Genomic DNA, 26761 nt, shown 5'->3' with positions numbered 1-26761 from the left:
CAAAAAATAAAGTGCTCAGCTTGAATTATCACACTTATGATTTTTAATGCACTTTTCTGGCAGAAAACGAAGACAATTTTCAACAATAAACACTTTATACGATAGAACAATTGATGTGCATGCATGCTAAAGGGTATTTTCCCTGTTATAAGTTCGCTACTTATAACTACATGCCCGATAAGGGCAGACGCAAATTTAACGAAGATAAAATTTGATTTTTAAGTCACGCTATGAAAAATATATGAAAAGATAAAGGGTTTTTACAATTTGTAGAGCGCATTATATCGAAACCGCGTTGTATAAGTACCGTGTTATGTGAGGTTTACCTGTACTTGCAATCTTCGTCGTCAGCTTTCATAAAAGTCCTAATGTAAGCCTGTCATTTTATCTCCTTTATCATTCAGAACTTGATTTTTCTTTCTATATGAATGAGTAACTCAACCTGCCATATCTTCTCTTCCCAATGGTTGTTCTGTCATTATTGTTGTAACATAACAATTGATAACTCATAAACATTTTTATTTCTATATGAAAGACTTCTAAATTTTCTCAGAGGTCCAAAAATTCTTTCATTTTCTCGCAGAAGTATGTAGTGTTCTTTTTACTCCATGCACTTCCCATTTTCATTTCAGTCATGAGCGCGAGAGAGAGAGAGAGAGAGAGAGATGAGCCATTGTGTTATAGTTAGTGCTTTACTTAAAAACAGTAAATCTCACCCACTTGAAGGTGCAAGAAAACATAAGTTTTTATATTAAATTAAACTGCAGTTATTTCCAATAAATAAATTTTTAATCCAATCAATGCATTTTTTTAGTTTCAATATTAAACTGTATTACATGTATATACAGTACACCCAACATATGTAATACAGTCTAGTATAAATAAACTGGAAGTATAAAAATTAAAATTGGCACAATCTAATGGACTGCATTTAAATGATTTTGGTGTTAGATGTCTGGAGAGAGCTTTGTTCACTGAGCATGCTGAAGTGCAAATTCAAGTAAACTTAAGCAATTTGGGTGGAAGCAAGTGAGTTTGTGCGAAGGCATCCATGAAGTGAGTGAGTGTGAGAATGACCAAGTAAGGAATGTAATCTCTGAAGCAAAAATATTGAATAAGGTAGTCAATTCAGAAAGTAAATGGAAGTTTATTTTGCACTTGGTTAGACTATAATAAATTTAGTTTAATCCTTTATCCAAGTGTAAGCAAACAAAGTTTGTGCCTCAAAATATCTTCAGGACTGAGGTAAGGTGGTACACCCCTTGGCAACTCACAGCAAAGGTGGACTAAGCTCTCATCACTCCTTGTCTCAGTATCTCCCATAATGCAAAGCACATCTCCTTGTGGACATGTATACTGCTATGCATTAAGGGAAGAGCCACTACCCAGACCGGTTTCAACCTTTATTGAGTTCTTGTCAGTGGAAGGCAGACCCAGAGTGGTGATACTAAGGCAGAAGCAATGGAGAGGTCATATTTACCTATACGAGTTGCCAACCGGATGTGCTTTGCATTATGGGAGATACTGAGACAAGGAGTGATGAGAACTTGGTCCACCTTTGCTGTGAGTTGCCTAGGGATGTACCACCTTACCTCAGTCCTGAAGTTATTTTCAGGTGCCAACTTTGTTTGCTTACACTTGGATAAAGGATTAAACTAAATTTATTATAGAAAGTAAAAGCGGACGGGGGGGGACTAAAGGGATACCACACTTTCTATATACTAATGCCAGAAGTATCAGGAACAAGAGGAAAGAGTTTTTGGCATTGGTTAGTGCAGCCTTGCCAAAATTCGTAGGATTAGTGAGACTTGGCTAACAGTAGATGATTTAGTTACAGGGATTGAATATGAAGGGTTTAGTATTTTCAGGAAAGATAAAGATATGATGGGGGAGGAGTACTGCTGATGATAGCAGCCAAAAAAGAATAGGAGACAGACAGGAGGATAGCTGTTCATTTGAAACAATCTGGTGTGAGATTAAGGCCTGTAAGACAAAATATACAGTTGGTTGTTACTATAGGCCAGGGAGTTTCATGGGCGATCCGTAAGACACACATCGCAAAATTAGTACAATGAGTACAGGTTGAGTGATTATTATGGGGGTGGGGACTTCAACTATGGAGATATAGACTGGAAGGAAGAAAGATCGCATGGCAGGAAGAAAATAGAATTTATACACCTGCTAAGAGATAATTACTAAAGGCAGCATGTGATGGAGGGGACTAGGAGTGGGGGAGTATTGGACCTGGTCATAGGATCAGAAGAGCTGTCCATAACCAAGATGACAATATTGCCTGAAATTGTGAAAGTGACCATGCAGTCTTGACTTGGGAGATTGTAAAACATGAGGAATATTCTATCAAGAATTTGTGGAACTACAAGGCAAGTGATTATGACATTCTTAGGAAGAAGCTTAAACCTGTGCCATGGCATAAAACACTGGGTAAGGATATTAGTAGTGCACTCAATATAGTTATGGATCATCTAGAGAAAGCAGTATTTAAATTGTATACCTAGGTTAAAGAGGGTTAATCGGGTAGGAGTTAGATGGATGAGTAATATCATTAAGCATGAGCTGCAGAAGAAGAAAATGCTGCGGAGTGTATATAAAGAGAAAGTTGACCAGCAAACTCACAAACGGTATAAGGCTCAGGAGAAAGGACCATCATGGCAAGGAAGGCAAAATCAGATTATGAGAAGAATCAAGCTGAGTAGGCAAAAGGAAATCCCAAAGAGTTCTTTTGTTATGTGGCAAGTAAGAGGAAGAATGATTATGGAAGATTAAACTTAATGAGTGATGATGGTCACGAAGTGACAGAAGCAGATAAAATAGTCGAGTAACTGAGTGACCACCTTTGCAAGGGATTTGCTAGCAGTAATCTCATTAAAATGAGATTACTGCTTTAACCTATGTGACATGCACCAATGTGGGAACAGAGGTGGATGAATTAGAGGTTCTTAGGATGTTGCAGAATCTCAATGTAAATACAGCTGTGGGATTAAATCGGATATCAGCTAGGGTTTGACGAGAATGTACAAGGGAACTGGCATTGCCTTTGACTTGGCTCTTTAAGTCTCAGCTCTGGTAGAGTTCCAAGGGAGTGCAAGGAGGGCAGAATACTTCCTTTGGATAAGGGACATCCTAAAACTACAGTAGCAAATTATAGACCAATCAGTATCTCAGGCATGGTGGTACGAGTACTAGAAAAATTGGTAAAAAAAAAAGATAATTCAAGAATGGGTAGATAAAACTATGATATTGTATGAGGGTCAACATAGCTTTGTGAAGGGTTGATCATGCCTTTAGTAATTTACTGTTTATAATAAAGTAACAGCTGAGTTGAATAAAAGAAATGGCTACACAATGATTTTGCTGGATTTTACAAAGGCATTTGACATACCATGTGGGGATAGATATGGTACTGGTTAAGTGCATAAGAGGGGCTGTGACAGATATCAAAAATTGGTATATGGAGGGGCAGAATCAAGATGAAAACAGGTGACTAGTGGTGCGCTGCAAGGTTCAGTGCTGGGACATATGTTTAATTTGCACATAAATGATATAGACCGCCGCTAGAGGGCCGTAAGTTGTGTAAGAGCTCCGGAAAAAAGTTCTGTTTTGAATAATAATTGGCAGTGTTTCATAAATTTTAGGGTTTCGTTATTTATTTTTGAGAACGAAGTGTGTCTGAGTTAATTTTGGTGTGAATTCTATCAGAATTATTAGTCTAAATTGCCATTTTGAATATCACACAATGCTGGTCAGGAGGTCAGCCACGTGAGTGTCAACTAGTGCTACTAGGTGAATGTCGCGAAAGTCAAGTAGCATTGGCGATGTCCTGAGTGCGATATGTATGCATGGCTGAATGTAAGAGATGTCTTTGTGGAGAGGGAGAGAATGAGCAAAAGAAGAGAGAAAGTATGGATTTGTCGTAAGTGCAATCTACTGTTGAACCATGATACACAGCATGCAAAACTGACTGAAAAGATCGATAGTGTACATGAAAGAAGCAGAAATGAAACAAAAGATAGAGAGGCTGACGGAGTGAAAGAGTGCAGGAATGTAGAAGTGAAAGTTATGAAAAACCAAAATGAAACAAAAACAGGAGAAACTGAGGGAGTGAAAGAATGCAAGGATGTAGAAGCAAAAGTTACAGGAAAGTTTTGTTGCATTTTTTGCAACAAAAAAGTTGCGAAAAACAGAAATGAAAACGAAAGCAAGAGAAACTGAGGGAGTAAAAGAATGCAAAGATGTAGTAGCAAAAGTTACGGAAAAAATTGTGGAAAACGGAAGTGAAACGAAAGTTAGAGAAACTGAATGAGTGAAAGAATGCAAAGATGTACAAGTGAAAATTGGTGATAAAGGGGTGAAAGAAAGTATGAATGAGGAAAAGGAAGTAAAGTGCGGCCTAATGAGAAGTAGCGAGATAGAAATTGTCAGAATGCAAGATTTAATGAAACAGATATTAGAAATGAAAAATGAAACGAAGAATATGTTGAGTGATGTTAGGCGTCTAGTGGAAATTAATAAAAGTATGCAAGAAAACGGAATGAAAGAACAAAGAGTAAAAGAAGTGACAAGCGATTCCAGGATAGCAGTATATGGAGACTCTATAATTAGGGGGCTAGTTACTGACAGAGTCTGTAAGGTCTGCTATCTGGGCGGGAGAATGAGTATGATAATTAAGGTGTTGGACATGAGGAAGAAATGAGCAAGAGAGTTAGTTGTGATTGATGATTGATCTAACTGGACATAAGGAGGAGGTGAGGACAAATATCAGGAGACTATTGAGAAGGGTGAAAGATAACAGTGTAGTAGGAAAGGTTGTCAGTGTGTTACCCAGGTATGATGATGATGATGAGTTGTGACGGAGATCCAAAATCATGAATGGTATGTTTGCAGAGCTGCGTGAGGAGAAGGGAGTGGAGTTTGTGGATGCATGGCATGTGTTTGAAGGAAGAATGAGATTATACAGGTGTGATGGGTTGCATTTAAATGGCTTTGGAATGAGTGTACTGGAGAAAGTGTTGCTGGATGAAAGTATAGTGTGTGGAAGTGCAGTGTGTGTGTGATGCATGCCAGAGATCAGAAGGAAGAATGAAGAGAAAAATCAGGAGAGTGGTACTGAAGAGACAGCAGTGGAAACAGTAGCGGTGTGAGAGAGGAAGAGAGAATGGGGAAACGGTGGGGGGGGGGAGCTTGGGTAGACAGGGAGACATGGCATAGAGAGAGTGAATATTGAAAGTGACAGTGAATACGTGTATGAAGATAGAGTATATTGCAATGTGGGTGGAGAAGTTGAGACTGAGGAGGTAATATGTGGTAAGCAGTGATAAAGATGATTTGGCAGCTATAGTAGGCAAATCACAACCAACATATGGCTTGGATGGGACTGACTATAGACCTAAAAATGAACTGTTATATTTGTTTACAAATGCCAGAAGTATCAGAAAAAAAGGGATGAAATGGTTTCAGTGATTGAGTTTATTCGCCCCCCCCAAATCATTGGAATAAGTGAAACATGGTTGAATGAAGATGATATCGTAACCGGAATAGAATAGAAGGGTACAGTATTTTTCGTGAGGATAGAAAAGGCAGGAAGGGAAGAGGAGTGCTGCTGATGATAGCATGGGAATTAAGTCCACATAAAGTAGACATGAAAGGGGGAAATAGTGGCAGTGGTTATGAGGCATTGTGGTGTAACGTGGAGGTTGAGAGGAAGACATATTTAGTTGGATGTTGCTATAGGCCTGGGAATGTGGAAGGTGGTGATGAAGAAATGTATAAACAACTTGGATTAGTGAACAAAGGAAGAGTAATTATTATGGATGATTTTAATTATGGCGGTATAGATTGGAATGAAAAGATAGCATTTGGGAATAAGGAAAGTGAATTTCTTGAGTTCTTGAGAGATAACTATCTCAGGCAGCATGTAAAGAAAGGCATGCGAGGATCAAGAGTTCTAGATCTCATCATCTCATCAGAGGATGTAATTGTTAGAGGGGGTTTCACATTTTCCTCCAGTTGGTGAAAGTGATCATGAAGTAATCACCTGTGTTGTGGCTAGTCATATGCAAGCTTTTGCAAGGAAAGGATATATGTGGAATTATAAGGCTGGTGATTATGACAAGCTTAAGAGACAACTTTGAGCTATAACATGGAACGAGGAGTTGAGCAGTAAGGAAATATATTCTGCATGGGAACTTACAAAGAAATACATAACAGCATCAATGTACGAATGTATCCCAAAGGCTGAATAAGGTTGGTGTAAAATAGATGAATGTGGAGCTTAAGCATGAAATCTGGAAAAAGAAAGTCCTTTGGAGGAAGTACAAGATGAATAATGATATCAGTCACATGAAGAATATAAAGAACAAACCTGGAGAGTGACTCAGTAAGGAAAACAAAAGCAGAGTATGAGCAGAAATTGGCATATCAGGCTAAAAAAAGTCCTAGAGAGTATTTTAGATATGTGGCAAGTGGAAGGAAGAATGATCATGGAAAGATAAAGTTAAGGGATGAAAGTGATAGAATGGTAACTGCTGCAGAAGACATTGTTGAGGTATTCGGTGATCAATTTATAATTGTGTTTCATCCTGATCAGGGTGGAATCATGAGGAACGTAAGTGGAGAGGATAGCTTAATTGTGAGTGTGCAGGAGGTATTTGAGGAAATAAATAACCTTGATGTTAATAAGGCAATAGGATTTGATGAAATATCACCACGCATCTTAAGAGAATGTTCCAGAGAACTGGCAGTAGTATTGGCATGCCTGTTTAACAAGAGTTTTGCAACAGCACAGGTTCCAAGGGAGCGGAAGGAGGGTAAAATTGTTCCACTGCATAAAGGTGATAAGGCTGTAGTTCAAATTATAGACCGGTCTGTATATCTGGAGTTGTGATGAAGGTCCTGGAGAGATTGGTGAGAAGTAGGATACAGAAATGGGTTGATAACAACAGTATTCTCTGTGGTTATCAGCATGGGTTTGTTAAGGGGGAGATCATGTTTCACTAACTTACTTATGTACTATAACAAAGGTGACAAATACCTTGGACAGAGGAGATGCATATACAGTGGTGTACTTGGATTTTGCAAAAGCTTTTGATTAGACTGCCACATGACAAGCTCTTAAATAAATTGAAACAGATGGGATTGGATAACAGGCTTCTGTGTTGGATCAGTGACTGGCTGTAAGTTGGGTATCAGAAAGTTGTATATGTGGATGCAGCATCTCAAAAGAGAAAGGTCACCAGCCGTGTGCCACAGGGGTCAGTTTTGGGGCAATTGTTGTCCAATTTGTATGTTAATGATATTGGGTTGGGTTTAACTAATGATATCCAGCTGTTTGCAGATGATGCAAAACTGGGGAGAGCAATGCACAGCCAGGCTGATGTTAATGCCTTACAAGAGGACTTGAATAGATTGCATGAATAGGCAGGTAAGTGGAACTGTCAGTTCAATGTTGCCAAGTGTAAGGTTTTGAGATTTGGTAAGTAATGATGGGATGCAAAGTATACACTTGGTGACGAGGATATGTTGGAGAGGGTACAGAGAAGATTCACAAAGGTAGTCAGTGGTCTCTGGAATATGGAGTATGAGGACAGATTGAGAGAATATAAGTTGCAGAGCCTCGTGAATAGGAGGAGGGGAGGGGATATGATTGAGACATATAAACTGGTCAGGTAGACATGGAAAAGAGATTTTTCATAGAATTGGAGAGGGGGAGTAGACCAAGAGGCCATTGCTGGAAACTGTATGGGGGGGGGGGGAGCAAAAGAGTGAGAAGCAGGTTCTTTGCATGAAGGGTGGTTGGTGAGTTGAATGCATTGCCTGAGTGTATTGTGGATATGGACACATTGAATCAGTTTAAGACGCGGTTGGATGAGCATTGTATGCAATAGTGAGTACCTCCCATGATGAGTTTCTGACTTCCCATGGCATCAGATGACAATAAAGAGGTCGGATGTTGATGATAATAAAATATTCAGTTGTTTACTGATGATGCAAAATTAGAGTAATAGTTAATCAAGGCAATGTGGAGAGCTTACAGGATGATATAAATAGGCTGTCAATATAGGCAAAAGATAAAGGATATCAGTTTTATGTGGAGAAGAGTAAAGCTATGGGATAAATATATTACAAGCTGCGTATCATTGATGGCACTGTACTCCAGGAAATAGAAGCTAGAGATTTAGGGGTGGTGGTAGACAGAGAGTTAAAGTTTAGAGGACATATTGCTAAGGTAGCCCATAAGATTACTTGGCTATTGAAGAACACATTAACAAGTAGAGATAAGGAAGTTCTTATTCCTCTTTATAAGGCCTTGATATGCCCACATCAGATTACTGTGTTCAAGTCTGGTCACTTAGGTTTCTTGGAAATGAGGAAGCGGTAGAGACAATTCAGAGATGAGTGACCAAGATAGCAACTGGACTGTGGAATGTTCCCTATTAGGATACGTGTGTAGAGGCTTAAGTGCTGTGAGGACATCATGTTGGAGGCTTAATGGATTTTTTACAACACTCAAAAAGAATTAAAATAGACTTTAATACTTCCTATATTTCGTCCTAGTCACTAGGACATCTACGGGGATTACAAAAAAATTAATGTAACATATGCACAAATAACAAACAATACTAAGCCCAACCACGTGGGTGACACTAAAGTCCTATCTAGGTAGAGCGCTCTCTAAGGGCAGTAGTAGGTGGCCTGGAATGTAAGGTGGGAACTCTGGTGATGAGTGTTTCCCAAATCTTCGGAAGCTTAATGCACCCATATTTATTGAGATTTGGTTGGTTTTTGAGAGCTGCTGCTGCTTCTAAGAAAAGTCTCTCTTTCTTGAATTTGCTGTGGTGGAGCATGGTGGTTTTCTTCCATGATACTCTGTGGGTGGTGTCCAAAACATGGTCAGCCAAGCCTGAATGGCCATAGTTGTGTTTGAAGATGTAAGACTTGTGTTCCTCTAGACGGATGGATGCTGATCTGCCTGTTTGTCCAAAGTACGCCAGCTTACAGGAACAGGGTATTTTGTAAACTCTTGTATTTTGTATTATGTATTATGTACAAAATTTTGTATCGTCATCACCAGAGCGGATAAGGGTAATGCCACAGTCGTTCTTAATACCAGTGAATACAATCGTAAAATGAACATTATCCTTCGCGATCGCGCTACCTACATCCCGCTAGAACACGACCCCACAAAAACACAAGTTAAGAAACTTAAAATTTTTCTCAAAAAAGTATCTTCCTGGCCCCCAGATGTCATGAAAAAACTTAAACCTTTCCGCTCCTGTCCCCCCCGAATATACGGTTTACCAAAAATCCACAAACCCAATTCCCCACTCAGGCCTATAGTAGATGCTACCAATGCACCTTGCTATAGACCATCTAAACAGCTGGCCAACTCTCTGATCCCCCTCACCGGAAGGTCCCCTTCCTATATAAAAAACTCAACCCACTTTAAAGCCCTCACAGAAAATTTAACCTTGAAGAAGACAGACATATTGGTAAGCTTTGATATCTCCTCTTTGTTTACCAATATTCCCTTAATTGACACCTTATCTCTCTTAGAAAAGGTTTTTCCCTCTGACATCTTAGATCTCTTTTCCTTTGCCATTAACTCTGGATATTTCTCGTGGAACAACAAAATCTACAAGCATATAGAGGGAACTGCCATGGGTTCCCCCCTCTCACCTCCCCTTGCCAATTTCTATATGGAAGATTTCGAAAAACGAGCCATAGACTCAGCCCCACTCAAACCTTCTATCTGGCTAAGATATGTAGATGATGTGTTCTCTATTTGGCCTCATGGCCCAGACACGTTAGACTCCTTCCTCAGTCATCTCAATAGTCTACATCCAAGAATCCAGTTCACTATGGAAAAGGAAAAGAACAATTGTTTACCCTTCCTAGACACCTTAGTCACACGCCTGCCTAATGATACACTTACCTTCACCGTATACAGAAAACCCACACACACGGGCAGATACATTCACAAACTCTCCCACCACCACCCCTCTCAACAATATGGCATAATTAAAACTCTTACCAAGAGATCCCACAATCTTTGTTCCAGTGGAACCGCCCTCACTAATGAGCTTAACCACATACACAGCACTTTCCTCTCCAATGGCTACAGCGATCACAGTATCAAAAAAATAATCAACTCCTCCCCCATTCCCCTTCCTTCTCGTCAACAAGATTTTAAAAATGCCATCACCATACCCTACATCCGTGGCACATCTGAAAAAATAGCCAAGATACTAAAACAATACAATCTACACACAGCATATAAGCCCCACCGCAAACTGGCTACCCTTATCCGTTCTACGAAAGATCAGCTCCCTCCTCTCTCTCTGCCTGGAGTTTACAAAATACCCTGTTCCTGTAAGCTGGCGTACTTTGGACAAACAGGCAGATCAGCATCCATCCGTCTAGAGGAACACAAGTCTTACATCTTCAAACACAACTATGGCCATTCAGGCTTGGCTGACCATGTTTTGGACACCACCCACAGAGTATCATGGAAGAAAACCACCATGCTCCACCACAGCAAATTCAAGAAAGAGAGACTTTTCTTAGAAGCAGCAGCAGCTCCCAAAAACCAACCAAATCTCAATAAATATGGGTGCATTAAGCTTCCGAAGATTTGGGAAACACTCATCACCAGAGTTCCCACCTTACATTCCAGGCCACCTACTACTGCCCTTAGAGGGTGCTCTACCTAGATAGGACTTTAGTGTCACCCACGTGGTTGGGCTTAGTATTGTTTGTTATTTGTGCATATGTTACATTAATTTTTTTGTAATCCCCGTAGATGTCCTAGTGACTAGGACGAAATATAGGAAGTATTAAAGTCTATTTTAATTCTTTTTGAGTGTTGTAAAAAATCCATTAAGCCTCCAACATGAAGACCTATTAGGATAGATTGAAGATGTTTGGATTGCAGAAGTTGGTTGAGAGGAAAAAAAGAGGACATATGATTTAAACATTTAAGTTACTTTAAAGGATTTTATAAGATAGATGAAGGGGATATGTTTCAGCACTTGGCTAGTCATCCCTTGAAGTTGAGTTAAGGTGTAGTTAGTAGGGGTTTGAGGACAAGGTTTTTTATTTGGAAAGTTGTGAATGAGTGGAATGGGTTGCCGGAGTCAGTTGTCAGTACTTTCTGTTAATGGGTTCAAGGAGATGTACGATAGATTGTGTGGATAGATTAAGTCTCCTGCGATGAATCTTTGGACTCCGCGGAGGTGCCCATATAATAATAATAATAATTAAATGCTGCAGTACATCTATACATCTTATTCTTCCAACACCTTTATCCCTTAAGTAGGTGCACCTTTGTAATATAGTATTGTCTTAAGCTTATTTTCACGGTCTCTCTAGCTCATAACATGAATTAACTTAGTGTAATTAAATGCTTGAAAATTTGATATAACAAAAATGCTTTTTAATACTATTATAAAATGAAAAATACAATTATCTTGCAAAGAGAAGTCAAAGATCGGATCATGTGAATGAGTGAATAAAGTCAGACTCCACGTAGTGCTACCAACTTTGTTTTCATGAATTTTATTATTTGTTTTTCATATTAAACTGTTGACGGATAATCTATATAAATTCACTTTATTGAACAATAAAAGAAAGAAAACACAAACTGAGTTGTGATGAGCTGTGTTTTGGTATACACGTTCTAAACTCGCATCAGAGGAAAGGAAAGTGTACAAGGGGATACCCAAACATAACCGGAATATAAACTTGGTGCATGTGCATTTTCTATTTCTGGATAATGCTGCTAGACATCATGAATTTGCAGTTTTCCTGCAACAATCTGGGAAGTGCTGTCAATCTGTGTGAATGGGTTCATTGTTCTGGCTGTTTATTGTTAGTGCTTACAAACAAGTTTTGGCGATTTTGGGATGGCTGACTGCAAGGAATAGAGAGTGCGCATGAAATTTTGGGGTAAAACTACAGCTGAAACTATTTTTATGCTTTGGCAAGCCTTTAACGACAACACTTTAGGTAAAACACAGATCTATGAATGGTTTCCCATTTCAAAAATGGGATTATGTCAGTTTGTCAGCCAGATCGTGGACAACCACAATCTGGCTGACCTTCGACAAGCAGAAATGATGAAAACATCGAAAAGGTTTGCCAGGCAATCAATGAAGATCGGTGAAAGACCATTGGCTAAGTTTCTGAAGAGATGATATTTTCATGGTGTTTGTGCCAGCAAATTTTAATAGAAGATTTGCAAATGAAACATGTGTTGTCCACTAAATTTATGCCTTGTTTTGCTTACAGAGGATAAAAAATTAAAAACAAAAATCGTGTGAATGCTTGCCACAATTTAAGGGAGCAAGTTCTTAATGACCAGAACTTATGAAATAACATTTTAGTTGTTCCCCAGCCTCCCTACTCACCTGATCTCTCTCTTCATGTGACTTTTTTTTATTCCCACGGTAAAGAAAACCATGAAAAGGCAGCAATTTGTTGATGTGGACGAAGTGAAAGAAAAGTCGCTGGAGGCCATAAACAGTATTCCAATTCAACAGTTCCAGAACTGTTTCCAGCAGTGGAAAAAGTGTTGGGAGAAGTGCATTGACTTACATAAAGAGTAATTTGCAGGACATTAGAATATGGTATTATAGAATTTAATAAATAACTGGAATTTTTATTTATTTATTTTTTTTTGGTTCCCTCTTGTATTTCTGATTATGTGCAACATCAAGTGAGATTTAAAGAATGTATTACTTTGTTTTGTTATGATAACCACCTATAACTATTTAAATAAAGTAGACTGATACCTGGGTGAGTAAAATTTTTTTGGTGGCTAGTAGATTTAAATTTTATTTCTGGAACCCTCTTGAGATAATCATTTTTAGCAGCTCCAGGCAAGAATCAAATCTTATTATTCAAAAGCCAAATCTCTGTGCTGGAATGTGTGAATCTGGTGTTATTCAAGGCAGTAATAATCCAGTTAACATGATTTAATTTCAAACTACCCCCTCTTTAATCAGAATAGTCATTACAAAAATTCGATTGTCATTCCATATATTGGCAATCTATCTGTTAAGATAACTGCTTATTTCAAGGAACATAACATCAAAGTGACTTTCAAGCCAATTCAGACCAGCTTTCTCAGATCTCCTGAGGATAGTACTCCCTTTTACAAATAACCAATAATCTATAGCAGGGTTATCCAACCTTAGGTAATCCAAGGGCTGCATTAGAAAAAAAAATTATCCGAGGGCCGCATCACAATGCATATCTAGTAATTTGGTGAGCAGCAGCGACACAACCTCGAAAGCTGAACAGACGAACAACACTAATTGCACACTCGCATTCCCCGTGAGCGCCCGGAGCATGCATGTTGGAACAAAACAGTGTAAGAATGCTTCTTTGATATATCTAATATTTGAAAAACACGTGTATATGTAGTGATGTAAAAACACCAAATAAAATTGCCAACATCGAGATTATCGATTAGTGATTGAATTAAAATATCTAATACGCATTCGATTCAAATTGTTATTTGATTTTTTGCTCATAAAAAATCGAAACCCACAGGTGGGCCACACAAAATCGCACCGTGGGCCGCCTACAGGCAGTGCTTTGGACAGTCCTAATCTATAGGATTAGGACTGACCATGCTCATGTGGTTTGGCCTGCACAGGGCAGACAAACAATAGTTTTGGGGTGCAAAAAAAAGAAAGAACACGTTGGAAATGTGCAGCCATACAGTATAGTTAGAGTATAGTACAAGTTTGAGGTGTGAAAGCTTGTGAGAGAATATTTCTCCTGGATTTTATCCTTACCTTCACCTCATTTGGGAGCACATGCATCACATGGATGAAATCATTAGGGAGATGCAAAAGTAGGAACATGTTGAAGATGTGCAGCCATACAGTAGAATAGGATATTTCCACTATGCCATATTTAGAAGAAAATTTGTACTCTAAACTTCTCAGTGAATCTATGATAGTTATCCATTCATAGAGGTTTTTTAACAGAATCCAAGGACTTGTATTGAATGACATCTGGAAAATCTCATTAGTTCTTTTAATAACATGTCAGATTTAATTTTTTCAACAATCAATTGTTTTCAATCTTTACTACCAGGTGACAGTTGACACATGCCAATCAACTCTGCATTCTTGTTAGAATGATTTTATTTCCACTAATGATATTTTCAGAGTTTGAACAACTCCGTAGTTATCTTTTCCATGTTTTTTTTTTTTTTTTTTTTCTGTACTTATTTTATAAACCATGAAGAAGCCACTACTAGTTAAGTGTGAGCAAAACCAGTTGGTATAAGTTTTTAAATTTGTAGTGACTAATATAAAAAAAAATCCTTTGTTATCCTAATTTATTTTCGTTATAAAACCTCAATTCTAAAATCAGTATTTCTTACCAGTTTATTCTTGGTTTTTATTATGTGGAGAACAAAACTAATATTTATTGGCCTTTTATTTCATAAATGATGGATAATTGATGACAGTAAGAGAAGATGTGACCTGGCTGAAAAGCTTGGGTAGGGGATATAGCAACTGTAATAGGAGATTGTTACAATACAAGTGTCATGGAAAATTGTGTATCAGAATTTTTCATTCAGGTGCACTGCACGTTTTGGTCTCTGTAGTAAGGGAAAGGAGACATTGTTTTTGAACTCAACCTATATAGTTCATTTTATGAACTGCATAGGTTAATAGCACCAACTGATACTGAATAGCTGTTTATTTTGTGAGTGACATTAATTTGATAAGATTATTTTTTTAACTGTATTTTGTTAATATAAAATCTTATAAGTATAGGAAACTTTTGTTAGTCATTGTAATATATGCTGGACATTAATCAAAGTGACTAGTTTAAAATCTATTGGTTTTATTAGGACGTTTTATGAATAAAAGAAATGAAGAAAACAGTTAATGAAAAAAATAATAAGAAGAATATTAGAAGAGCATAAATTGAATTCAACTACAATGATATGTGGAACATGTCAGTTGTCTTTCTAGTTTGTAGGTAATTATTGAAGTTTGCCAAAAGATCTGATTAGTAATTTACATGCATCATTTAGACTCTTAGTTTCTGTTAAGGGAGCCATATAAGTGAATCACTACTATGGATTCCTTGATTTGTCTAGAAAGCAAAAAGTTTTCTTCTAAATAGGGCTTGATAGATGTATCCCAGTCATAGCCCAGACTTTTCTTTTCTTTAGTGCTCCATGTTGCTAGCATGCTCTTTCTTTCTCACCTTTAAACTTCTGCTTGTCTAGCCTAAGTAAGCAAGAACACAGGAACATGGCAGCCTATAAACACCTGGATGCTTGTTGTATAATTTTTTTGGGGGTGATAGTGGATAAGGATCTAAAATTTAGGGGACACATTGCCAAAATTGTGAAGACAACACAAAGGCTTCTGGGAATGATTCGGAGGACACTGACATGTAGAAGTAGGGAGATTCTTGTTCCGTTGTATAAGGCTTTGATTAGGCCATATATGGACTATTGTGCCCAGATTTGGTCACCGGGTTTTCAGAAGGATGAAGAGATGTTGGGAAGGGTCCAAAGGAGACTGACTAAGGCAGTTTCTGACCTCTGAAATGTCGAGTATGAGGAAAGATTGAGAAGATGTAATTTGCAGAGTCTGGTGGACAGGAGGAAGAGGGGAGATATGATAGAGGCCTACAAGTTGGTAAGGGGCTGTTATAGGATCAATGCTGGAGAAGTTTTACAGAGAATAGTAGAAGATCAGGGGAGAACCAGAGGTCATCCCTGGAAACTTTATAAAGAGGATGTTTGTAGGGGAGTGAGAGGCAGGTTTTTTTCGTGCAGAGTTGTGAATGATTGGAATGCCTTGCCTGAGAGTGTCGTGTCTGCAAGGAGTTTGAGTGTGCTTAAGACACGGTACGATGAGATATGTGTGTATGATAAAGGGACCTCCCAGATGAGTCTTTGACTCCATGAGGTCTTGGGGTGGTAATAATAAGGAAATACTATCATTCAGAGATCTGTAAGCAAGCAAATTGCAAATGGTTTGGAGATTGGTTTGAAAGCTACTCAAATGTTACATTCTTTGAGAAGGGCAAACATCTTGATTGACACATTACCGATATATGGGATGTAAATAAATTTCCTGTATACTTGATATTCTGGTTTTGAACAGGAGGAGGATTATCTGAAAATAATATTTTGTTCACTTTTTGATATCCATTAAAAACAAACAAATTGGTAACTGTTTGAAGTTCTCCTTGAGTTTGTCTTCTTTAGTTAGGATACAGGTTTTCCTGGTTCTTTAAGGTGTAGATAATGCCTAGCTTTTTTTAGGTGGGAATGAAGCATGAATTTATGGTATTACTTTATTTACATGGCCTCTTAACAGAAACTGTTGATTTCTTTAATGGAATTCTGGAGATTTTAAGGGAGTTTTTAGCAGTAAGAAGTTTCTGGTGATCTCCATGTCATGTCATTTAGAATATATGTCTAGAAATCACTATTCAGATCTTTTGAACTTCTCCAACAGTTATGTACAAACTCTACAGATACACAGCTGACACGCATCATTGTAGTCATTTTATGTATGTTTATGTATGTCCTTTTCTAACAATTCAATTGTTTTAACATCAATTGCTTCCTTCATTTCTTCCATAAAAAGAAGCTTCATATTTGCAAAGGGAGTTTTTTTTGGTGATAAGCATGAATAAGCAACCAGCAAAACTAGTTGTTTTGATTAGTCGAATAATTAACCTCTGTCTATTACAAGGACTAATAAAAGTATCTTATACTTATATAAGGTTAGTTTTTTTTTGTTTAAAAGAAATTCAGATATATATACAGGGTGTCCCAAAATTCATGCAAGAAGTAATTTTGATAGAAAACACAGGTTTTTAATTAAAAATTGTAATTTCTTATTGATTCATAAAGTATACAGTATAGGGTTATGCATGGAATAGCATATCGGGTAAATGGCCTCCACGGCTTTGCTGGCACATACACACTCTTTTGTCGAAATTTTCCATGACCGTTTTGCATAAATGTGGCTGAATTTCATTGATACAGCGCTCAATTTCCTCCTTCAAGGCGTGGGTGGTCGTGGGCTTGTTGGCATAAATCTTAGACTTTCAAAAACCCCAAAGAAAAAAGTCCAACGGAGTTAAGTCACGTGATCTGGGCAGCCAATTCTGATCACCACCAAAACGGGAAATTATATGACCAGGAAATGGCTCATGCAGTAATTGAATTGTTTCTCGGGCTGTATGGCATGTGGCACTGTCTTGTTGAAACCACATGCCATCCACATCCATATCTTGCAGTTTAGGCACAAAAAACTGGATTATTATGTCGCGATAGCGAGCACCATTAACTGTTATTGCCTTACCAGCCGCATTTTCAAAGAAGAATGGACCGATGATGCCTCCAGCGCAAAATATGCACCAAACAGTGACACGTTGTGGATGCATTTGTTTCTCAACAATCACTCGTGGATTTTCTGAACCCCAAATGCGACAATTTTGTCGATTAACGAAGCCATCAAGATGAAAATGAGCCTCATCGCTGAAGATGATTTTGTTCGAAAAATAAGCATCCACTTGTTGTTGTTCTATAATCCATTCAACGAACTCTCTTCGCTGTGTGTGGTCATTTTTAATAACCCTTGAACTGTCAGCTGTCACGCTGTCTTTTTTTTCTCATTGGCAACACTTTACCGCACAAATGGCGCTAAATTTAAATCTTGCGTGACTTTTGAGACACCATGTATTATAAATTAGAATTCTAAAGGAAAAATTTCAAACTTTCTTTCTGTATGTTTGTAGATTCAAAAATTATTTTTTGTTTTTATATATATAATAGGTTTTCAGAGATAGATTCACTGAAAGCTGAACTTTTAGAGACACGAGAGGAATTTAAAAAATCGAGGAGAAGTGCAGATTCTTTTTATCAAATAATACATAAAATCAAAAAAATTCTTGAAATGAAGATTACATCTGAAGATTTCCAATCCGTAACAAATATTTTTGAATCTGAATGCAGTGCTAGTACAGAACTACAATTTATAAAGCAAGTGATTACAAAAAAGATTCAAGAAATTGCATACTTAAAATCAGAATTAACTAAATTGAAAAATGTGTATGCTATTTTAGGTGAGCTAAACTCCATGGAAAATTATTCTGAAACTGATAATGGTATGGTACAGTTTTCTGAAAACTATGCTAAATCAGAGAAGCTTTTTACCCCTGCAAACAAAGAATACTCTGTTGGAGAGGAATATAATTATGAATATTTTAAAGAAATGAAGAGTAGTCATCATCATTTTCAAATTAATGATAAAGAAACTACATTAGAAGATATAATTCCAGTAGTTGAGTTGATGCAATCTGAACTGTGTACAATAAGAAGTGAGAGAGATTCTTTTCAGCAGAAACTTTCTCTTTTGGAGGACAAAGAATTATGTATGAAAATGAAAGAAATATGTGAACTTTACAATCAGAGAAAATGTGACTTGAATGTAATAAGTTGTATGAAAATCAATGTTGAACAGATGGCAAGTGATATTAAACAGCTGAATATGGAGAAAGAGGCATTACAGACATTATTACATAATCTTGAAGCTGAAAAAGAAAACTTGCAGAAGAAGCAATGTAAACTTGAATTGCTTCTGGAAGAGCTTAACAGTTATAAAAATAAGTGGAAAAATATGGAGGAAGAAAGAAAAGAACAGTCTAATCAGGTTTCTATTCTACAGTCATTAAATAAAATGCTTGATAGTAAACTGCAGGTTGAATATGATAAAGTTGCTAATCTCGAAAGAATTAATACACATCTTGGAAGTCAGCTCACTGACTTGAGAGGTTCTCTAAAAGAACAAGTGGAGAAAAATTCAAGTGAGAAACAAAATAATGCTATTGAAAGATCTCAAAAAAATTTCATTTGGCATTTTAATAGTATTATTGCAGAACTAAAAGAGAAAATGCATATTCCAGATCAGGATTCTGAAAAGCAGCAGGCTAATAAAAGTCCACAAAATAATAAAATAAATAAATTAGAAATTACTGTAGAGCAATTAATTGGAATCATTGCAGATTCCAAAAAACTTGTTAGCTTACTTCAGAATGAAAAGTTTAATATACAAAATAAAATGGACACAATATTTCTTGAACAGAAAAATCAGTATGAATCATTTCCTCCTAAGGTCTGGGAACAATCAGAGTATCTTTTAAATGAGGTTGTTAAATACAAAAGTGAAATCAGTTGCATTCAAGCCACATTAGAAAGACTAATCAGTCTGATTAAAGTAGCTGAAGAAAATATTCAAATATTTTCAGGGAAAGCACAACTGGATGAGTTAGATATGCTCCAAGAAGATAGCAAATTAAGTGATCAATATTCTGTACATGAAATTGCTAATGAGTATGATGGACAGCTGCAAGAAAAGTGTGAAGAAATGGAAAATGCATTTAGTAAACAGGTTTCTTTGTTACGTATAGCTGATAAAGACCTTGTAACTGAGCTCCAAAAATTGGGTAACACAGTTTTACTTTGCCCAGACCACATAGTTAAATTGGAAACCAAAGAAACAGAAACTGAAATTAAGTTGCGTACTATAGAAGTTAAGCTAAAAGAAGTAGAAGAGAAACTTTCTAAAGAGAAGGATGAAAAGAAAATGTTAGAAAATTGTGTAACTAATATATGTCAACAATTAAGTAAAACAGAAATTGATTTAGAGAAAAGTACTTCATATGTTATAACTTTGGAAAAGGAAAGTGCTGCTTTACTTGCAAAATATGCAGGTCTTTTTACCAATAATGGTTCTCTGAAAGATTATAATAAAAACCAAACAGATTTACAGGAAACATGTAACTTCCTTAGTGAAGAAAATAGTCAACCTGATACACACACTAATAAAACAGTTGCTTCATTCCAGTTAGAAATCAATAAGTTAAATGAAGAAAAGGCTCTTTTAGAAAAAGAATTACATGAAAAGTCAAGGTTTGATGAAATGACAAGTTCAGATAAGTTGATAGTTAGTTTAAAAGAAGAGGTAAACAAACTTCAGAAACAAAGAGAGCTTGATAAAGATGCAATCCAAAGTCTAGATGCTGCAGTTGAAGAAGCTGAAGAAAATTTGCAAGTTGTCTTTGCTGAAAAAATACATTTAGCCAAATTGTTAGATGAATTTGAAAAAGATAATAATACACTAAAAGAGAAATGTTCACAGGTGAAGGATATCTTAGATGAACAAAAAATATTACAAAAGAAATGTAAAGATTTAGAGCAACAAAAAAAAGAACTCAGTAGTCAAATCTCTATTTTGCAGTTAGAGAATGAAAAACTCCTCTGTGAGATCAATAAACCTAAATTTGATCTTAAAGCAGCTGTTTATACAGAAGAAGATATTTTAGTATTCCAAAACAAAATATCTAATCTAAAAGATGAATTAATTTCGTTGGAAAATAAAATTAAACTTGCTGAAGAAAGACATGTTGTGGAAAAAGAAAAAAATGAAGATTTAACAAGAGCTCAAATTAATATGAATAAACAAATAGAAGATGTGGGTATGGAGAATTTAAGGTATAAAGAAACTGTAAAGAGAATGGAAGAAAACAGTGCCACTCTCACAGAGAAACTTAAGATCTCATTAGCAGAAGTCGGTAAATTAGAGAAAGATCTCAGAGAAGAGTGCAACTGCAATCATAATTTGTTAAAGGAGAATACTGAGAAATATAATATGGCAGTTCACTTAGAAAAGCAGATTGAGTGTCTTATAGGAGATAAAAGTAATATGGAGAAACAATTAAGTGATAAAATTATTTCTTTAGAGAATGAAAATCATAAACTAATAGATGAAAAGACTGCTTTGGAAAGTGAATTGCTTTCTTTAGAAAATAATATGAATAACCAATTAAAGCAATTTGAAGAAAAATATCTTTCAGAGAAAGGTAAGAAAGAGATGCTTGACAGGATGATGGATGAAGCACATTCACAGATAGAAGAATTGAAAAGATATAAAGCAATTTCTGAAAGTATGGAAGTTGAGTATACTACATTAATTACTAAGCAAAAGCAGTTGACAGAAGAGATATCAAGAATGAAAGAAAATTATGACATCATAGTTAAAGAAAAGGAATATCTGTATAATGAGTATCATGGTTGGTTTGATAAGAAGCATAACATATTGGAAAATATTTCAGATCTTGAGAAACAAAAGTGTAATCTTGAAAATGAACTGAAAGATAAATTAGCTTTAGAAACAGAGATTGGAGTTCTTAAAGAAGCAAATATAAACTTAGAAATGAAATTATCAGAGGTTATCAATGAACTAGAGATCACTAAAGCTAGTAAATCAGAGACTAAAAGAAAAATATCTGAAGTTATGAATGAAAAATTGAAAATTGAGGAAGAGCTACAAATTAAACTGATGGAATTGGAAGAAGCTCATGATATGAAGGAAGAAAATATTAAATTGAAAACAAATCTGTCTGAAGTTGCAGTTAAACTTGACAACATAACATCTACTATGAAAAAAACTGAAAATAATTTTATTGCTGAAAGGGAAAAACTTCAAATGGAACTGCAGAATATGTGTGTTGAAATTAAGACAAATGAAACATGTATTAAAGAATTGAAATATGAAAATGCAATTTTGATAAACAAGAATGAAAAATTAAAAACAGAAATCAATAATTTAAACAAGAACAATGAAGACATTTTACATCACTGTGCTGAATTGACAACTAATCTAGAATTACAGATTAAAACATATAAAACGAATACTCAAGTAAAAATTCAGCAACTTGAGGAAGAAAGTAATTCTGTTATTCAGCATGCACAGGAAATGAAAAGCAAACTAAAAGATTCAAAAGCAGAAATAAGTGCGATGAAGATAAAATTGGAGGTAGTTCATAAAAATATAGTTTCCGAACTGAATGTACTGGAAGTCAAGATAAAAGTGTATAAATCTCAAGTGGAGAGTAAACAGCAAATTATAAGTGATATTAAAGACGCCATTCGTGCAATGTTGTTTGATTTTAACATTGATATATTGGAATCAGACTCTGCTAAAAACCATATCATTTATTTGAAGAAACATATGTGCAACAGAGAAAATGAAATAAAGTCATTACAGGAAGAGTTAAGTAAAGCTGGGTGTGAAATAAGAATATTAAACCAGCAAGAAAAACAAAAGGTAGGCAATATTAATTTTCATTAAAGAAATTTTTAAAAAGAATTCTAGAATCATTGTATTATATGCCATGATGATTAGAAATTTGAATTTAGGTATATATTGTGTAACTTTCAGGTCTTCATTTGACTTCTGATGTTGAGACCAAATGTTTATTAATCAGAACTACTTTTATTAAAATTATGAGAGTTACGAGATGTAAAGCAGATGTTGTAGCTCTGCAAGAGGGCCTAAATAAACTGTCTGAATGGGTGAGTTGTTACAAAGTGTAAGCTTTTAAAATTTGGAATGCAGAGTATAGGATTGGGGACATTTTGGAGGAGGTTGTGGTGGATAGACATGAAATTTTGTGGACAATTTTGTTAAAATTGTGAGGATGACACAGCATATAATGGGAATGATGTGGAGAACACTCACATAGATGTAAGGATGTTTGATTCCATTGTACAAGACTTTGATCAGGCCACATATGGATTACTGTGCACAGATTTGGTTGCCAGGCTTTCTAAAGGATGATGAGATTTTGAAGCAGTTCTAGAGATGATTGACTTGGTTTCTGGTCTCTGGAATATTGAATATGGGAACAGATTGAGAGAATGCAAATTACAGAGCCTAGCGGATAGGAAGTGGAAGGAAGAGTGAAGACATGATTGACACATTACCTGGTGAGGGATAATTACCAGATTAAGGTGAATGAGATTTTTCATAGAATATCTGGAGATGGGGAGAATGTGAGGCCATTCCCAGACGCTATGTGTGAGTAAGGTGGGGTAAGTGGATGAGGGGTAGATTTTTTTGCATGGAGAGTTGTTGGTGATTGTAATGCATTGCCTGAGAGGATGGTGAGTGCAGAGACAATGAATGCATTTAAGTCGAGGTACGATGAACTGTGCGTGTGTGAGTGATTCTCTTGATTCACTCTCACATGCATGATTAGTCTCTTGACTCCATGGAGGTCTGTTGATAATAATAACAATAAAACCTGAAGATTTGTAAGTCATTATACTTACATCATTAGGTTAAAGGAATTGTATTAATTGATGCAAAAACTTCAAAGAATAATTACACACGAGAGATTCTTCACAAATTCAACAGTCTAGTACAGCGCTTCCCAAACTGTGGGCCGTGGCCCCCCTTGGTGGCCGTAGGTTTTGTTGAGGGGGGCCGTGAAATAATGAAAACAAATTTAAAATGTTTTAAGACTAAGTAGATTTTTTTATTTTAAAAGAAACGTATTTAACTTTTATTATTTCTTTTTTGTTATTTTTTATATTTTAATGGAAAAATTCTCACATTAGTGTTGGTTCACAAACTTTGCTTCCTGCGTATTTCGGCGCTTAATGAATATTAGTAAATATTGTTTATTCATGTTTCATTTCAAAGCAGTGGTTAATTGTATTTACTTCGAATGCTCTCCAGGGAAGCTCCAAATCTTCCTGTCCCTTTCATCACGCGTTCGTAATCAGGGACTGTTGATATTTACTTTATATACATATCAAAACTCGTTTTATATTATCACTGTCATCCGAGCTAGTTTTCTGTTACCAATAAAAGTTTCGCATATACTTCACACATGAAAAAAAGCTTAAACAAGTTCATGTGGGCAGATAGTAACTCGCTTGCAGTGGTAAACAACACCCCTCCCTAACAGCCACTATACTGCAGAGGCAATAAATACAAGTACTTTTATTATGCCAGTGAATAAAGTATGAGGAGTCTGTGTAATATATTTCTCAACAAATAGTGCAATTAGAGACAACCGGGATAAAAACCCACTAATTAATGAATCACATGTCTCCTCATACAGAAACTATGCTGTATATATAGACAGAAACAAAACCATATGTTGCATGGGCAAACACAGTATCTAACTAAAAACTATTGTTATTAATTATTATTATTATTATTGTTCCGGGAAACTCCAAGGAGTTGACAGACTCATCGAGGGAGGCCCTAACATCATGTCAAGAACAACTATTCAACATTCACACAGTATCTATCATACCTTGCCTTGAACTCATTCACGGTCGTAGCACCCACAACAGACTCTGGAAGCTTATTTCACTCATTTACCACTCTCCAAGTAAAGAACCTAGCTCTAACACCCTTGTCAACCACGTTCCTGCCCAGCTTCCATGCATGGCCCCTAGTCCTCCCACCACCAGTCATATTTTCAAAAATATCTTCTGGATCAATCTTATAAAAACCCTTCAGTAATTTGAATGTCTCAATCATATCACCCCTCCTTCGCCTATCGTCCAATTTCTGCAACCCACAAATCTTCAACCTATTCTCATAAGGTTCATTCCACAGACCTGCTATCATCTTGGTCACTCGTCTCTGGACCCTCTCCACTTCCTCCCCATCACGAAGAAACCCTGGTGCCCATAACTGGGCACAGAAGTCCAGATGGGGTCTCTGCATGTTAAAGTATTTTTCAGAAGCCAAGTGATTTGGTGAGCTGTTTTAGTTACTTTTGCAATGTGCACCCTAAACTTCAACTCCCTATCCACCAACACTCCCAAATCCCTGGCCTCATCAATCTCCTGGAGTATGGTTCCACCAATGCGATATACTGCTGCTATTCTTTTCACCCCAAAGTGCATAACCTTACACTTTGCCACATTAAATTGACATCCATTTTTCCTAGCCCAGTCCTCCAAACTATCCAAATCATCCTGTAAAATTTTGACATCCTGTGCACTCACAATTGCTCTACCCAACTTTGCATCATCAGCAAACAAGTGAACACTTCCTCTCAGATCCTTTCCAATATCATTGATGAACAAATTGAAAAGCAGTGGTCCAAGAACAGAGCCCTGTGGCACTCCACTAGTCACAAGACGTCTTTTAGACTCCACTCCTGAATAAACCACTCTTTGATATCTCTCCTTCAACCACCCTCCTATCCATCTCACCAACCTTATATCTATACCCATCTGCTCCAGTTTACTGATTAGGGTTCCATGTGGTATCCTATCAAAGGCCTTGGCAAGGTCCAGTAGTATCACTGTAAACCCATTACCCCTATCCAGTTCAGCCGTCACTGTGTTATAAAACGTGAGCAAGTTACTGAGGCATGATCTACCCTTCACAAAACCATGTTGTCCCCCATACAATATCCCATTTTCATCTATCCAATCCTGTATTCTTTTCTTGACTAATTTCTCTAAGACCTTGACAATGATTCCTGATATGCTAATCGGTCAGTAATTTACAACGGCAGTCTTGGAACCACCTTTATGCAGTGGAACTATTTTCCCCTCTTTCCACCCGCTCGGGACTAATCCAGACCCGAGACTCAAATTAAACAAAATGGTCAAGGGTACTGACATTTCTTTAGCTGCTTCTCGTACAATATGAGCTGGTATACCATCCAATCCCACAGATGTATTGACATTGAGGTTATGCAATAGACTACTCACCTCCACTTCATTAACCACAATTCCCATATAATCTACAGGTTTATTCGTTTCTGCAATATCACCACCTGGATGATATACTCTTGCAAAGTGCTCACTCAGTAACTCAACTATCTCAACTGATTCAGTTACCTCCCTACCATCGGCATTCTTTAAAATCAATCTGCCATGTACATTTTTCCTTTTACTTGCTACATATCTAAAAAACTGTTTAGGATTCTCTTTAGCCTGCATGGCCAATGTTCTTTCGTAATCCATTTTTGCTTTTCTTACCACACTCGTCACCCTTCTGGCCTGCGCTTTATACCATTCATGTACCTGCCGTTCACCCTTCTCCTTAAATTCCCTCCATAGTTGTTTCTTTTTTTGCAGCTCTAGCTTAATGGTGTTATTCATCCATTTAACCCCTACTTGATTTATTATTCGGACTCTAGGTATACAGTCAGCCATTGCTTCATGCAAGCACTTCTTAACTACCTCCCATGCACTATCAACTTCTAGTCCTTGCAGTTTTATATGCCATGGCACTGAACCAATCAAACTCCTAAGCTTGTCATACTTTCCAGCCCGATAATTCCACATGTACCCTGTCTTAATTGAAAATTCTACACCTTTAGCCACCTCCCAAGTTAAGACCCTATGATCACTCTCACCGATTGGTGGCAATGTGGTCATATTTGTTACAGCCAAATCCTCAGATGTAATTACTAGGTCAAGCACTCGCTGACCCCTGGTATTTTCCATTACATGCTGTCGCAAATAGTTATCCCTTAATAACCGCATAAAATCCAGTTCCTTCCTTCCGTGTGTCCTCTCCTCACTCCAATCAATGCGACCATAGTTGAAATCTCCCATAATAATCACCCTCCTTCCACCCATTTCTTCTATTTGCTTGTGCATACTGTCACCACCATCTTTTCCATCACCTGGTCTATAGCAGCACCCAATTGTATATTTAAACAGAATGGCTGAGGAAAGATTAGCAAAACAAGTGTTCTCTGCCGGGTTGACAGCAAAACGACCCAGAGGAAGACCAAGATATAGGTGGATTGATACGGTACAAAGTGCTTTAGACGATAGATATATAAGCTCTGATAATGTTGGAGTGTTGACAAGTAACAGGCTGATTTGGAGGAAAATTGTAGATAGGAAATTAATAAT

The 26761-nt window shown here is 36.8% G+C and overlaps 1 protein-coding gene across 3 annotated transcripts in view; it reads left to right on the top strand.

The window, feature by feature from the left end:
- LOC150098027 (uncharacterized) overlaps window positions 1-26761 on the top strand; it is a 253275-nt gene that overhangs the window by 133831 nt on the left and 92683 nt on the right. For all 3 annotated transcript variants that reach the window (XM_090406362.1, XM_090406363.1, XM_090406361.1), the window contains one exon: window positions 17849-22181. In XM_090406362.1, coding sequence (XP_090262488.1) covers window positions 17849-22181 — 4333 coding nt within the window. The remainder of the gene's footprint in view (window positions 1-17848; window positions 22182-26761) is intronic.

The sequence above is a fragment of the Typopeltis vanoorti genome, chromosome 16 (genome assembly GCF_054136105.1).
Source record: "Typopeltis vanoorti isolate ZY-2024b chromosome 16, IOZ_Tvanoo_1.0, whole genome shotgun sequence".
Lineage (NCBI taxonomy): Eukaryota > Metazoa > Arthropoda > Arachnida > Uropygi > Thelyphonidae > Typopeltis > Typopeltis vanoorti.
This window is presented reverse-complemented; position numbering and strand designations above follow the sequence as displayed.